Below are 15,353 nucleotides of genomic sequence, written 5' to 3'. Positions count from 1 at the left end.
TTTTTCTGAATTTTCATTCTATTCACTAGCCCCTTGACTCCCTTTCAAGCCAATACTTCTCAATCTCTCTCTCTCTCTCTCTCTCTCTCTCTCTCTTCATAATATAAATAAACAACCTGTGTGTCTCTGAATAGACTGAAACTTTGGAACTCCCGTATTATTGTATATTAACTCACACACCCACATTAAAAAAAAAAAAAAAAAACAGAGAGATTTGTTGTGAGATTGAAACAAAAGAATGGCTAGCTCTGACATTGAGCGAGGAGGAGCAAAAAACGGAAGGTACAACCGGGAAAATTTCGATGTTCAAACCTCGGACAATGAATGGACTTCATGGTTGATTCCTATGTTTGTGGTGGCCAATGTTGCTGTCTTCGTTGTGGTCATGTACATCAACAACTGCCCCAAAGACAATCCCAATTTGAACGAGGCTTGCGTGGCCAAGTTTCTTGGCAGGCTTTCTTTCCAGCCTCTCCATGATAACCCTCTCTTTGGTCCCTCCTCTGCTACGTGAGTTTTCTCTGCTTTGCCCCCCCCAAGTCTCGGTTTTTATTTGTTTTCTCTCTGTGCTTTTTTGTTTGCCTTTTGAAGTGGGTTGGATTTGATTTTTTCCGTTGGGGTTCTTTTTTATTGATTAGAATTGTTGGGCTTGTGGGTTTTTTTTTTTTTTTTTTTGAGATATTGTGGTTTTCTTTGAGGGTTATTAGTTAGGGATTTTTGGGAGTTAGTAGTTGTTTATGCAGAAATTTCTTGTTTTTGACTTGGTTTGTGTTTATTTTTGGATTGTGAATCGTTCTGCTTGAGGTTAGACATGTGGAATTATAAATTTGGTGGATGAGATTTAATCTGTGTGGTTGAATTTTGAATTCATTATCAATTATCAATGTCTGCTTTCTCTCTTGTGATCTGGTTTTAGTGATTGGGCTTCTGAAGAATTATTTGCATTAGGGAGGTTGGTTTCTGATTGGTTCCATTCTGTTTGGTGGTGATCAGCTAGTTTGTTGTTTGGCCAATTTATTCTTAGCTCTTTGACAGCCCCAAATCATGGTTAACTGGGATTATAGGATAATGTAAGCCACTGTGTATCAACATGATGGTTGAGTTATCTGTGATTTCATCAAAGAGAATTGAACAATTTAGCTATCTGTATCACTGTTCAATCACTAGAAAATTCCTCAATTTTTTTCTTGGGATCCAGAATATTCCTCTAATGATTAATGAAGGTCTAGTATATGCTTTTCTGCTTGTGGTAATTAGAGGTAGTGATCTTTTGGTGAAGCATGAGAGATTTCTGGATTTGCTAGCAGCTAATATTTCTTTTTCCTGGTTTGCTTTTGTAACTTTAATTGGTGCTTCCATATTATCTTTAAGTTAATTTGGGAAGAGACTGGAGCTTCAGGTTTCCAGATACATGAAAGTGATCCTTGTTCGTCATTTTTTCAACATGGTTTGTGGGTCAAAATTGTTATCTTCAGCAGATTTGAGTTGGTTTAATTAATGGATGTGACATCCCATCTTAAAATAAAATGAGTCATTAACTGTGGATACTTGGTTATCGTTCTAGTTTCGTCTAGAGTCTTTAATGATATGTCATCCATTTATTTGATTTATATTATCTGCTAGTGGTTTCCTGTTCTTGTGGACTACCTTTTTTGATAAAATGAGTCATCATTCACTGTGATAAGAATCATAATACAAAAGTGGGTTCAAGCAGGAATCAGTTATTGTCTGGTCTAATTTGTGCTAAAAGATGTGGTGGGAAACAAGTCTTTATTAGATAATTTGAGAAGGAAATTAAAAAAAAACCCTCGTCACAAATGCTCTCACATGTTCAAAAGTCTTTCTTTTTCTTTTTTTAAATTTATTTTTATTAAAGTAAAATTCTATTTTGTCTAATTATCTTAACTGTTGTTAACTCATTTTCCATTATATTTGTAGTTCTAGATGGTTAAATTTTTAAAAGCATAACCTCTCCACTATCCCAATTTTTTCCCCCACTTTACCTAATTTAAGGATTTTTATTTATACTTTTACCTTGACAATTTTAACTTGTTCTTTAAATTTTGTCCTTTTTGGATTTTATTTCTTAATAAGGACATTTTTGACAAATCAAATAATGAGGCTAACACACGCTACTCTTTTAATAATAGTATAGATTAATTAAAAGCAAGACATAGATATGGGAACACTTCTTTTAAGTAAGTCTTAGTTGCATCATTTATATTTATAATTATCATTACTGTTTTTCTCTTGGCAAATCAAGTAAAATCATGCTGTTATTTGGAGCCATACGTCATGATCATATTAATACACATTTATGCAGTATGCTGTTATTGGTTGGATTTGAATTGCTTGAGCTTGAAAGTACAATTCATTTCATTCCTCTCTCAATTTGGTGATTACATATAAAAAAAAAAAATGTAGTTATGGTGATATCTTAATTTATATTATACTCCAACTGTGCAGATTGGAAAAATTAGGAGCTTTGGACTGGCAAAAGGTAGTGTACCAACATCAAGGATGGAGACTTGTCAGTTGTATCTGGTTGCATGCTGGTGTTATTCACCTGCTTGCAAACATGTTGAGCTTGGTCTTCATTGGGATCCGCCTAGAACAGCAATTTGGTTTTGGTATGCCATGCTTTCCACTGCGGCTTGAATTTAAATGTGTACCTACATCAAACTAGTGCAATTTTGAAAAAGAGGTTAATCTATAAATTCATTATTAGGTTCATTAAAATGGGCTTCTTTCAAGATTAAAGAGTTTGGATTATCCAAATGTTTTTATGTGGTTATAAAAGCTGTCATTGTGTTCACTGTAAAGCTGAAATCATTCATCTATTTGTGTTGGTCATCAATAGGATATCAAAAGATTAATATATTTATGCTTGGATCTTCCTTTTCTGTATGAGTATCTTTTATCAATGACAATATAAATTCTGTGCATCCAAATGCTGTTAAAAAAAAAAAAAAAATGTATTCCCATGGATGATTATCATATGCAGTCATCTACAGACCATGAACCTTAGTTCACCCCTTTATGAAGCTCTTGTTTATGCACTTTATTGGTTTTTAAATTCTATTCTGATTTTCAAGCATTCTAACATAAATTTTGGCTAATTTCTTGCAGTGCGAGTTGGGATGCTCTATCTGTTATCAGGATTTGGTGGGAGCATATTATCTTGCCTCTTCATTCAAAAAAGTATCTCTGTTGGTGCCTCTGGTGCTTTGTTCGGCCTTCTTGGTGCAATGTTATCAGAGCTTTTAACCAATTGGACCATTTATAGCAATAAGGTTTGTTGCTAGCTCTTGGTTGTTCTTGTTGTCACTGATGTTATTATTATCGGTCCGTACCTAGCATTAGGATTGATTGCCTCATGTCTTTCATAGTTACATCTAATAATGAGGCTTACGCCACTGAACAATAATATTTGCAAGTGCAAAGTTTATGATGTTTATACAATATTTTTCAGTTGTAGCGGTGATGAATAGCCTCCTTATTCATGATAGTGAGTCAATGAGACCTGGGCAGAGACTGTGGACTGATAGAAAATTTTGGGGAAAGAATTTAAAAATGAATTCAGTAGTTGGAGAGGCTTTACTGTTTGAATGATTCTTTTTCATATATATTGGGTGTCCTATTCATTATAGAATTTTTTTTTCGATTTCTAACCTTTGCCTCTTCATTTTTCTCCTGTAGGCTGCAGCACTGTTCACCCTTATAGTTATTGTTGTCATTAACTTGGCGGTTGGAATTCTTCCTCATGTTGATAACTTTGCCCATATTGGAGGATTCTTGACAGGACTTCTCCTTGGATTTGTTTTGCTAATTCGACCTCAGATTGGGTGGATGGAAAGCCGGTATCTTCCAGCTGGTTCTCGTGTCCATTCTAAGTACAAGTCTTACCAATATGTTCTCTGGGTAGTTTCCGTGGTGTTACTGATTGCTGGGTAAGTTTATCACACCAGTTTCTAATTTAGCATATGGGATTAACAGGGCATGGGATTTGTCCATTTGTCCATTTCGCCTTTTGTTTTGTTTCCTGGGTCTTCATTGGGGTATAGTAATTTGGATGAAATAACCTTTAAAGGAATGGGGAAAATATCTGACCTTAAAAATATTAAGGGACTATTGGAAAACAAGTAGTCATTCTTGGGCACCTAGGAATGATTATACCCAACACTTGGATGGTGTCCTGAAAGACAATGTACTCAAATGTTCTTCAGAACACAAGAGAGTATGTTATTTCTACAAAATCCCCTTAGGTCTCTCCAGCATCCTTAGCCACATGTATATTGACTTGTCTTAATGGAGTGGAATCTAAGTCATAAATGAGTCTTTTACCTTTTTTTTCTTTTTCCGCTCTTGGATTGTTTGAATTCGGAGTTTTATGGTAAAAAAACAACACACATGATGCAATTCTATGAGAAAACTAATTCATACTATCTTTGAAAATTGCAGATTTACTGTGGGATTGGTGATGCTGTTTAGGGGAGAGAATGGAAACGATCACTGCAGCTGGTGCCATTATCTTAGCTGTGTGCCTACCTCGAAATGGCACTGTGATAACTAATGGACTTTTGTCACCTATCTTAACTTTCCATACCTTGTCATATTCTGGTTCTTTTTCTTCCTCCAATTATTATTTTTTAGTTCTTTTTTTCATCGGGATGTTTTCACTCATGTACATGAATATACATAGATTTCTTTGGACATGAAGAAAGTAGTGTTACCTAGTACAGGAAGTCTTTCTATTATTATACACAAACGATTGGGTTTTGTATTTTATATTTGTTCTTATGTCAATATGTTTTGTCTCACTCTCTCTCTCTCTCCAAAAACCCCCCCTTGTGTCTAAGGATTTATTTGTTTTATTGGAGAAGGTTTTTCCCTGGAAATATTTATAATTAAAATTGGATGATTTTTGTAAAATTTTCGTGTGATTTGCATGAATTTGTCCAGAAATAGTTCAGAAAAGAAATATATATATATATTTTTTTTTTTTGAAAGTCAGAAAATAAATATCTTTAAAAAAATGGGAATAAGATCAGAGAGTTTCCATAAAACAAACACAACTTTTGAAGAAAGAATTGACTATCAGCACTGTTGTTTGTGTATTTTATTGGGGATACGGCTTAGTATCAGGTCCAATACACTGATGCAATGCACCAGAGATTTAACCCACCCTTTTATTAGACCCTTTGTTCTATTCTTATGGGACAAAAAATCCCACCACTCCAAATGATTCAAGGGAGCTGCACATGAATGTGACTTATTTTATATGACAGAACATGTTTGACCTCTTCTTGCAGTTCTTACTATCATTCATTTTCCTCTTTGCTCTACTGAGCGGTGCTATTGTTTATGATCTTAACCATTGCGTGTAAGGAATCTTAAACAATCAGAAAGTAAATGTTATTTTTTTATTTTTTTATTTTTTTAAAAGCAAGCTATGTATTCATAAACTTAAACTCTGTCTGAGTCGAAGGCTTCCGGAAGCGTAGGGCACTACGCATGTTTGTTTGACCTCTTCTTTTACGCTAGTTCTATTATATTTCTAGTTTCCATGATGAAAAGCAACACATAATTGATGATTAATAGTATTAGAATCACGTTGCTTGGATGAAAACTTTGAGAGAGAGAGAGAGAGAGAGAGAGAGAGAGAGAGAGAGGGAGGGAGGGAGGGGGATGAGAAAAACTAATGAACATCAGAATTTGAACCATTTGAGCTATGGAGGAGCATGGTGAGTGGTGCGCCAAAGTAAGTGCTACATTGTTGTGTTACTATGCACCATTTTGGTACTATTCCAGGAGCAGGGTGTATGGTCCAACTTAGATACAAGAATGGGTTTGATTGATCCAAAACTAGTACCATGGCATCCTTAGGTTGCCATAGGTTGTGTTTGGTTTAAAGATAACTCAAAACTCAATTTTCATCACTCAAACTTCTAAACTCAATGCTCATCACTTATCAAATGCAAGAGAAGAAATGTTCAAAGGACTGAGAGGAGGAAGGTGAAAAAAAAATGAAATGTAAATTTGGTGGGTGTGATTTGGGTCTATGGAGTAAAGACTATAGTAAAGGAAATGAAAAAAAGGGTGTAAGAGTTGTTGAGAGAGTATGTTGTGATCTGACTCGATTGAGACAAGTCATGACTGCAAGTCCTACACAATTGCAAAAATTTACAAGAATGCCACAATATCTTCATTACTTGAAAACCCCTAAAACTTGTTTTCAATTTCATTTACTCTTAACTCAATTTTTTGAATTTTGGAATATGGAAATTGAAAACAAAAACTGAACCAAATAAACTTTCTTGAGGTGGGGCTCACCAATTTGGAGCATTTGGCAATAAAAACTGAGTTTTGAGTTAAAGCTTTAGCTAAACCAAACACCCTCTTAAAATCTAATACCATTGGTGGGCCTGTTGGACTACTTGAGAGGAAGAACCCATTCACCTTTACTTTTCAAAAGGAGCCCAAATATACAAAGCTTGGAATGGGTGAAACTGTTGGCCTGTGCTTAAGAAGAAGAGCCCAGATTCAAAAAAAAAAAAAAAGAGCCCAATCAGTTTTACTCTTCTTCAAAAGGGATCCAATTCAAAAGCTGGGAATGGCACAAAAGTAGAAGTCGGATTTAAAATGAGAATAGCTTGGCGTCGCCCGGACTCGAACCGGAGACCTTCAGTGTGTTAGACTGACGTGATAACCAACTACACCACGACACCTTAATTTGCAATCGGTTTTGCAACATTTAAATCTATTGGTTTATTTATCCCTCTTCAACCAAAAAACCCGCATAAAACCAACGTTAATTTTATACCTTTTCTTTTAGTAGCATTAAAATGATACTAAAAGTGGGGAGAGATGATCTTTTATGTGTGTGTGTGTGAAAGCCCACACTACGAGGTTGTGGGAGACTAATTTTGTGTGAAGTATGCTCTATTAGTGCGTGAGTATTTGACTTTGCCGGGGAGAGGAGTTTAAAGGAGAATTGAAGGATTTAACCATGTTTAATCACAACAATCTAAAACATTTCCACTCATATTTTAAATGATAGTTTCTTTTATGTTAGAGTTTTGTTATAGACACGGAAAAAAAGCACATAAAGTTTCACTCTTTTTACCACTTACTTCATTTGGGTGTTCCACAACAATACAAATAGTAAAAGGCATTTGGTGAATTTTTTTGTCTCTCCTCTCTAGACTTTCTTTTATATTAAAGCTACGTTTGTTTCAGTGGTAAACTAAAATCTGAAAATATTTTACACTTTGGGTGTGTGTTTGGCACCACTTGAAAATACAGTCAAACTAAAAATAGAACTCAGTTTGACTATAAAATAACCCTCCCAAGCCGAAAATGAATTTCTATTTCTATTTTACCTTCAAATGATTTCCAGGAGAGAGAGAGCACAGGTGGCCGCCCAGCCAAGCTCCGGCCAACCCAGATTGTGCTGCCCCCACCGCCCAGATCACGCCGCCCCACCACCCATATCACGTGCAGGCCAAGCTTTTTTTTTTCTCTCTCTCTCTCTCTTCTTCCTCGACTCTTCTTCTCCCTCTTGCTCAACGTCGCCAATCTGGCCGTCACCGACCACCAGCCCACTCCTCACAAACATCACACACTTGAAGATCTCAGCCCACCCCTCTCTCATCACCGATCCACAAACACCCAAGACCCACCTCTCCGATCGCCAACCATGCATCGACGAGTACGGGTTGAGCTCCGATCTTGACAACCGATCGTAGGTTGTGCTCCACCAGGCTCTCTAACGCACCTCTCCGCCGTATTCCTCTCAACCCACGGTGAGTTTCTCCCTCATCTTCTCACTACACCTCACCACTACCAGTCAAACACCTCTTCCACCTCTGCATCAACCCAATCCACCACTGCCATAGCTCAATCTGGAATGGTCTCACCATCTCTCTCATCAATCGGTCTCACCCTCACTCTCTTCTCACGGTGGTCTTCATCTTCTCATCTCACTTTTTCTCTCTAACCCAAACCAAACCCCCCCCTGCCCCCTACATATTTCTGTGTTTGATATTCTTTTTGTTTGATTTCAAATTTTTTTGTTATTGTGGTGGTGTTTTGGTGGATTTTGGTGGTAACGAAGCAATGGGGGCAGTTTTTTTCCTCTTCTTGATCTGGATTTTGGGTGGTGGGTTGTGCTTTTCCTTGGTGGTGGCGGTGGCTGGACCAAGTGGTGGCTGTGGGCTGACTTGTGTTTCCCTTTTTTGAAAATAGGTTTTTTACATGTAAGACCAAACACAAAAAATAATTTTCTGGCATAGTTTTCACAACATAGTCAAACAACAAAACATGTTTTCCTTTTACGTGAAATATTTTCCCCTGAATCTCTTTTACACTCAAAAATGAATTTACATTCAGCCAAACGCAACCTAAGTGTAAGAGGGGTCAAATCCATTTACAAATCTCATGGAAGGAATAGAAAGTCATCAAACCATCAAGTCATCAACATAGTCAAAACAATATCAACAATGAAATTATGTACAAAAAAAAAATGATTTCCAAAATTGGGTGACATATTCTATGGAATAAATAATAATATACGTCAAACTCAAAGTGGAGACAAATACCCCATGCAGCCTATATGTGACTGATTTAAATACCACACATTTACATGAAAAGCATTAGTTGTACAAAATAATTTATAAAAACAAAAGCAAGGTAAAGCCAAGAAGATGTACTATAAGTAGTCATTGAGATCGACGCATTTGTAATAACACTTGTAGCAGTGGAGCTAAAAAACTATATAGTTATTTTAACTCCACCAAAACACAAACATAACCATACAGCAGTGTAGCTAAAGCTATTTTTTTTTAGCTTCATTGCTACAGTGCACGTCTATCTATGGATGTGCACTATAGCTTAGAGCTAAAAATTAAAAAAAAAAAAAAATTATTCCCTGCTTGGTTGTGTGTAGTCGATATATTATTTTATTGTAATAAATATCTTATTTTATTGTGATATTTATATATTATTTTATTGTGTTGAAAGCTAAAATAGATCAACTACTGCAGTGTGTAGGTAAAATAAATAAAGTAACTTTTTGTGGTGCCAAATAGCTAAATATTTTAGTCGTGGATAATATCATTTCTACTCACGTGAGATGAAGCCAAGTACACGTAAATACTAAATAGTGGTGCAGATTGAGAAGTTGAGTTGAACTATTTGACCAAGATCCATTAAGGACATGGGCTCCCCTATCCTAAAAGTGGCCTATTTGTAAATGTAGAGAGATTGACCATAAGGGACCGTAGTCTAACCCGCACTGGTCAGTTCAGAAGAGCCATATATGTCCACACTCCGCAGACCCACTTAAACCACCGACAAAGTCTATCTCAGAGTCCACATTATAGAATTTTCCTTGTTATCTGGCCTTTCTTGTGGGCTATGTCCTCAACTACCATATCACATAAATTGCACAAGTCGAACACAAGTCATAACAACAATAGCCGTCTTGATTGACTTTTGCTCCCTCAATTTTTTAAGCTGAAAAAGTTTTTTTTTTCTTAATTTAATTTAATTATTAATTATTTATTTTAAAATTTCTGACTTGGATTTTTTGTTTTAATTTTTTATTAATTTAAATCTGACTTGGCATTTCAAAGATGCTAAATAAGTTTTTTTAATAATGTTTTAATATTCACGGTCACCTCCATGTCAACAAGTAGGACATGCTATTTGCCACCTCAATTTTTTCCGTAACTGAATTGACAGGACCATTTTAAAAACGATCTTAAAAAGTTAGAGACTGACCTAAGAGTAAAATCAGTTTAGGAACCAAAAATAAAAAAATGACCCAAAATGTAAGAACTAAAAGTACATTTACCCCTATAATTTTCCTTTCTATCTGGCCTTTCTTGTGGGCTACATCCTCAACTACCATATCACATAAGTTGTACAACTCGATCGCAAGTCATAACAACAATAGCCGTCTTGATTGACTTTCTTCAATTTATTCCTTCAATTTATTCTTTCACCACAATGCCTTTTCATTTGTATTGTACTTCCTATTTTTTTGGCCATGTAATTTGAACAATCCTGCACGAACTTTTACAGAGAGAGGACAAGCTTTTGGAAAACATACTTAGATCTTTTGTCAGCACACTCCAATGGTCGGCTTGGGAAAACAAAGTGCAATCAACAAAATAATTCCTTACAAAATATACACGAAAAGGACATGATTAGGCCCACAAGATTTTATCACTACTTTGAAAAGTAACCATTTTCCTAAGAATTACTCAGCTTGTTAAAGTCACATGCACTAAGATACACATTAGTTATCTTAGTATTCAGTTAGATTAAAATTAACCTAAACACATGAAGTAGTTTATATCTTGTAGATTAGACTTAATACCTAGTTTAAAATTAACCTAAAAACATAATTAGGCACCTATGATAGACGAAAAATGTAAAACAGTATAAACACATTAGTATCTATAACCCACTGGCATCCCAAGCTTGTCCAAGCGACCAGATCCCGGGTAGGCTTTATTCGCAAAGTTTGCATGCAAGTTAGAGATTCTTTGTGCACTTGATCTTGATTCACCAAATCCATGAACTGAATACCTCTTTGTCGAACTAGTCCTCTCATAATGTGGCCTTTGTTTAGGAGCACTGAGAGATCTCACCTTGGCCCTTGAAGATTCAGTGTAAGACATGTAGCTAGGGTGGTCTGAGTAACCACTTAAGAAGCTTCTTGAGCCATCACTCTTTGTGGGAGTGAAGGGACTACTTTTTGATACTCCACCTCTCGATGATGCAGAGTAGAATTGTGGGCTATTATCAGCAGTGCAGAAAGGACTGTCCTCAACTTCATGAGAGAATTTCAATGGGGTTAAAGATTGGACTTCACAAGAAGATGGACTTGGAACTGTTTGATGGGCAGTTGAGTCCTTTGAAGTGGTAAAGCTATGACTACATTGATCAGAAGTGAGAACATGATGAGAAGAGTGGAGGACATTTTTGCGTTTAGTTGTGAAGTGGTGTTTTCCACTATCGATTTCAAGGATCTTATCACTCTTTTCATCATCTGTAGTGCCCGTCTTAGTTGAACACCCGTCCTTCCGACTGTCAAACCTATTCCAACTTAAGCGTGCTTCATCTTGATTGCCAATGAGCCTTCTGTTTGATTTTGAGCCATTTCTCTGCATTTGTAGTGATGGAACATAAGCCAACAAGATAAATTTAATGGTGTTTGGAATTGAGTAAAATAAAGCAAAAGGAGGGATACCGTGAGCATTGGAGATTGATCTGATCTGGTACTCTTACATCTGATGGCATGCTCGAATTTTTCAGGCGTTGCTGGACCCTGTATATAGAATACATCACTCATGAACAATTGGTGCAAATACAAATATAAGATACTATAGGGGAGAGCAGTAACAAAAGATTCTGGTCACAATTTTTTTTTCAATACTGAAAAATCAGGAAATACTGAGAATGACTAGACAACTAAAAAAATCAAATGAATTTCAAAAAGAGGCAAAAACCACCTAACTTTAGTTAGGAAATACTAAAAAAGAAAGTCTAAATTTCCAAAGTGTTATTTCATTAGAAAACCAGTCCAAGCATACTATCTGTAAAAACACCTTGAAATTGTTCCCCTTTAAAGAAATACATTTAATGTAACTTCTGCAGGTTGCTCTTAGTCATTCTTTTATAATTCTAAAAACCGAATTCACTAAAGTCACATATTGATATTGATACACCCAATGAAAAAATGTAAAAAATAAAGAAAAGTTGCATGGAGCAAAAAGAAAAAGTCCGTTTCCTAAAGTGTGAAACCTATCAAGGAATCCCACAAAAGAGGCTGCGAAAAATTTGTAAATTGGAGGGAAACTTGAATTTTTCTTACAGTGTGGTGGAAGTGAGACTTGCTACTGGACTGTGAAGACTCTGAAATCTGGGCCCGTCCTGCACGTGCTCGCGCCTGTGCTCGCAACAATGCTTGCATCCTCTGTAACCACTCTGCTGTTCGCTTCCTTTCAATGTGTCCTCTTACCAATGCCTGAAGCTTCACTAATCCTTTCAATGCCCTTAATGCCTTTCTAGCCTTTAAAACACCCCAAAAAAAAAAAATTTACTTGACAAACACTGAACCACATGATTAAGCACCAATCAAGTGCACAATTAATATCAGAGGTGCATTATTAAATTATAATCAAGCTATGGTACACAATGTACCACTGCATTAAGACAAATTTAGTTACATTATCTTTTTGCTTCAAAAATGTCAGGACAGCTTAAATTGGCAATCCCGTATTGTTCAATTAAGACCAGAAAGTTATTACACTCATGTGACAGCTGAGATATAGTGTGAGGACCACACTGTTTCATTTACTAAAGACATTCAAATTGAAAGGCAATCTTCCAAATTAAGGCGCCAAGTAAAAATCTTCGACTAGCTTTTGTGCAAAACCATGAATATTTTTAAACGTAACAAGCGCCTAAAGGAAACCATATTAAAAGCCAGAGTCTCAAAACCAAAAGTCTGACATGACATGAATAGGACAAAGACATCTCACTAGCCTCACCATAAAGGGTCAAACAAAAGTTAATAAATTCTGTGACCATGATAATACAAACATTTAAAACCCAACTAACCCAACTTTACTTGGAAAAGGTCATAACAAGTCTCCTAAGAAACAATTATTGCATGGCTTAACTTAAGAAAACACATTCTAAAACAAAAACCTTTTGCTGGTAGGGACAATTATTGGTCCTACCAACTACTGTCATACAACACTACAACACCCACAATGCCAAAGTTTAATGGAAAGAGTTGAACTATTGGTCATCGAACCCTTAAATTTAAATATTAAAAAAAAAAAAAAAAAAAGCGTTCTCACTCCAACTGCTACTCATTTTTTTACAAACTTTGTCATAGCTTGTAGTTGTAGGAGTGGTATATTGTGAACAATTTAATATCATTACTTAGCACCTTAGCAAGATGTATGAAAAATTGTGTGTGCATAGACTTATTAGCTAATTAAAAAAAGACTAAGTGCACATACCCCTGCATAATTTATTTGAGCTACAAGTGGGGGGGAAAAAAATCAAAGCACAAATTCACATTCCAATAAGTTTCTTATCTTTCAAGCAATTAAAATCTAGGAAAATAATGTCAATCGTGTCGGTGAGCACTGACATCTAGCATATACTACATATTTTTTTTTTTTTTTACTACATATTAATCACAATTCAACATGATGTTTCACACTATAAAGTATAAATCCAAAGTTTGCAACCATATTAACCAAGCTACAAATATGGAAACAGAAATTTCTTGAAATTGGCAAAGTGGTCCCTTCCAATCAAAGCACTTAAATAACGGTATGTCAGATTTATTTATTTCCAAAATATTACCAGCAAAAACATAAATTCTATGTTAAAACCCAAATTTAAAACCATAACCACCATCAGTCTCATTCTCACCCACATTTATTATCAACCTGATAAAAAATATATATATATATTTAGCAATAAATTTAGGCACCCACACACATTAAGTGAAAAGTAGAGGGACTTAATTCTAAAATGTAGTATTGAGCAAAACGACAGGAGAGAACAGCTGGGCATTGAAGCAATAGGAATGGTAGAAGTGATTATTATGGGAATGAATAACATTGGGGTTCACAAAGACGGGGAAGAAAACGACACCGTTTTGGAATTGACATTTTACCCTCCCCACTCCCAACCCAAGGGCAAGGGGTTAAAGTCATAATTAGTGATTTTGATATGACGAAGACATTTTCATTTGGTTCAGTCTCGCTCTCAGTCTCAGATCCAAAGGAAAATACACGCAGCAGTTACGACTTACGAAGTCTGATCTGATGACTGATGAGGCAGTATAAACGAAACGACGTCGCAGGAATCATTGGTTTCCTTCTGTGGAAACTCAAGTCTTCACGACTTACAGTTGCACTTGCAGGAAGAAGGGACTAGTGTAAAACGTAACGAGAAGTCAAGTTTATTCAAACCAAGATTTCTGCAAAATCTTTCTAATTAACAGGACGTTTCGTATTCAGTTAGAAACGCCCCTTTCATTTTCACAGAGAGAGAGAGAGAGAGTGAGCGACACGTGTCAAGCGCTCAACCATAACTGTAAATCCCGAGTGATAATCCCGTAATTACGTCGAGATTAACGGCCAATTAAATGAAACTAAACACTTAACAGAAAGATTCACAACTCTGAAGACAAAAGACCAGCGTACGGTACTACTACTTATAATAACTCTTTTCTTTTTAATAATTTTATAAAAAAAAAATTATCCCTTAATTTATGTAAAACTTGTAATTATTTAAAAGAAAAAATATTGGATTTTAGGAAAATGGGAATTTGGATTGAAATATTGTAGAAAACAAGAAGAATGGAATAATGGGATGAGACTTGAGAGAGAGAGAGCACTAACCAAGCTGCCTCGAAAAGCGGCTTGAATCTTAAGTGCAGCCCACTCTTCACGGACGCCTCCGCTAACGTAAGCCACGGCGGTGTTGGTGGCGCACCTGCCACTGCTGGTGAGTCTGACCACCGCGGCCGCCGCGTGGGCCGCAGCAACCGCCGCCTCTGCGGCCGCGGCCGTAGCAGCAGCCACGGCGATGGCGTGCTTGTTGGCATCCTCCTCGTGCTCTGAGGCTGACACCTTTCCGTACGAGGTTGCTTCTGCTTTTGTTGTTGTTTGGTCGTTGTTGTGTTTGGTTTGGTGGTGGTGGTGGTCCTTTTCTCTGTATGACTTAACGAAGCTCCATCTTCGTTTTTCTTTGGGAGGTTTGGGAGTTTGGGAGTGTGAGTCTGTCTTTTTGTTGAGGCCAAGGAGGCCGCGAAACCACTTTGAGGCTTTGCCCATTTTGGTCACTGGCCACGGTGAGCAAGGCCAGGGCCAAGTGGGTTTGGGCTATCCCTTTGGTTTTGGGGTCGCATTTGCTCTTATAGAGAGAGAGAGAGAGAGAGTGAGAGAATTGTATTGTATTGTATTGTATGCTGTGTGAGGATTTGGAAATGTTGTTTGTTTATAAATACGGAAATTACAGCTTACAGGAACGCGTTGCAAATCGCGAGGGAGAAAGTTAATATGGATTAAATATATACTATTACTATATTTCATGCTAGCTACCTATTCCACTCTCTTGCTTGTGCGTGACTATTACACACAAAGTTAATGCTTTTATTTTTTAACTGCAACTTGGAGACCGAATAGCCCATGTCCAACTCCTCTCTCTCTCTCTCTCTCTCTCTCTCTCTCTCTCGATTTTACATTTGAGTCCTTGTGGCTCAATTGACACCCTTGTTATTTCCAACAAAGATATTCATAATTTAAATTCTC

The 15,353-nt window shown here is 36.5% G+C and overlaps 2 protein-coding genes and 1 non-coding gene across 3 annotated transcripts; 1 reads left to right on the top strand and 2 right to left on the bottom strand.

Annotated features, from left to right (window-relative positions):
* On the top strand, window positions 1-4,820 carry LOC142614107 (RHOMBOID-like protein 2). Its single transcript, XM_075786657.1, has 5 exons — window positions 1-510; window positions 2,467-2,630; window positions 3,130-3,293; window positions 3,700-3,950; window positions 4,462-4,820. Exons 1-5 carry the CDS (start codon window positions 239-241, stop codon window positions 4,571-4,573), a joined length of 963 nt encoding a protein of 320 aa, XP_075642772.1. The 5' UTR covers window positions 1-238; the 3' UTR covers window positions 4,574-4,820.
* A 1,834-nt stretch (window positions 4,821-6,654) lies between these two features.
* On the bottom strand, window positions 6,655-6,728 carry TRNAV-AAC (transfer RNA valine (anticodon AAC)). Its single transcript has one exon. It is a non-coding gene; the product is annotated as a tRNA-Val (tRNA).
* A 3,480-nt stretch (window positions 6,729-10,208) lies between these two features.
* On the bottom strand, window positions 10,209-15,016 carry LOC142614120 (protein IQ-DOMAIN 22). The gene is made up of 4 exons (XM_075786666.1): window positions 14,442-15,016; window positions 11,885-12,082; window positions 11,261-11,338; window positions 10,209-11,174 (listed from the first exon to the last, which is right to left on the bottom strand). Exons 1-4 carry the CDS (start codon window positions 14,874-14,876, stop codon window positions 10,458-10,460), a joined length of 1,428 nt encoding a protein of 475 aa, XP_075642781.1. The 5' UTR covers window positions 14,877-15,016; the 3' UTR covers window positions 10,209-10,457.
* Between the last annotated feature and the right edge of the window lie 337 nt (window positions 15,017-15,353).

Source organism: Castanea sativa, chromosome 10, assembly GCF_040712315.1.
Source record: "Castanea sativa cultivar Marrone di Chiusa Pesio chromosome 10, ASM4071231v1".
In the NCBI taxonomy this organism is placed as follows: domain Eukaryota; kingdom Viridiplantae; phylum Streptophyta; class Magnoliopsida; order Fagales; family Fagaceae; genus Castanea; species Castanea sativa.
The sequence above is the reverse complement of the archived record's forward strand: the minus strand, read 5'-3'. Positions and strand labels throughout refer to the sequence as shown.

Bases quoted from the DNA above. Each gene is read 5' to 3' on its own strand.
- LOC142614107 (XM_075786657.1), top strand. From the start codon at position 239: ATGGCTAGCTCTGACATTGAGCGAGGAGGAGCAAAAAACGGAAGGTAC. The intron at 3,294-3,699 runs GTTTGTTGCTAG...TTTCTCCTGTAG, and splicing joins GGACCATTTATAGCAATAAG to GCTGCAGCACTGTTCACCCT. The intron at 3,951-4,461 runs GTAAGTTTATCA...TGAAAATTGCAG, and splicing joins GTGGTGTTACTGATTGCTGG to ATTTACTGTGGGATTGGTGA.
- LOC142614120 (XM_075786666.1), bottom strand. From the start codon at position 14,876: ATGGGCAAAGCCTCAAAGTGGTTTCGCGGCCTCCTTGGCCTCAACAAA. The intron at 11,339-11,884 runs GTAAGAAAAATT...TTCTATATACAG, and splicing joins AGTCTCACTTCCACCACACT to GGTCCAGCAACGCCTGAAAA. The intron at 11,175-11,260 runs GTATCCCTCCTT...CTACAAATGCAG, and splicing joins ATCAATCTCCAATGCTCACG to AGAAATGGCTCAAAATCAAA.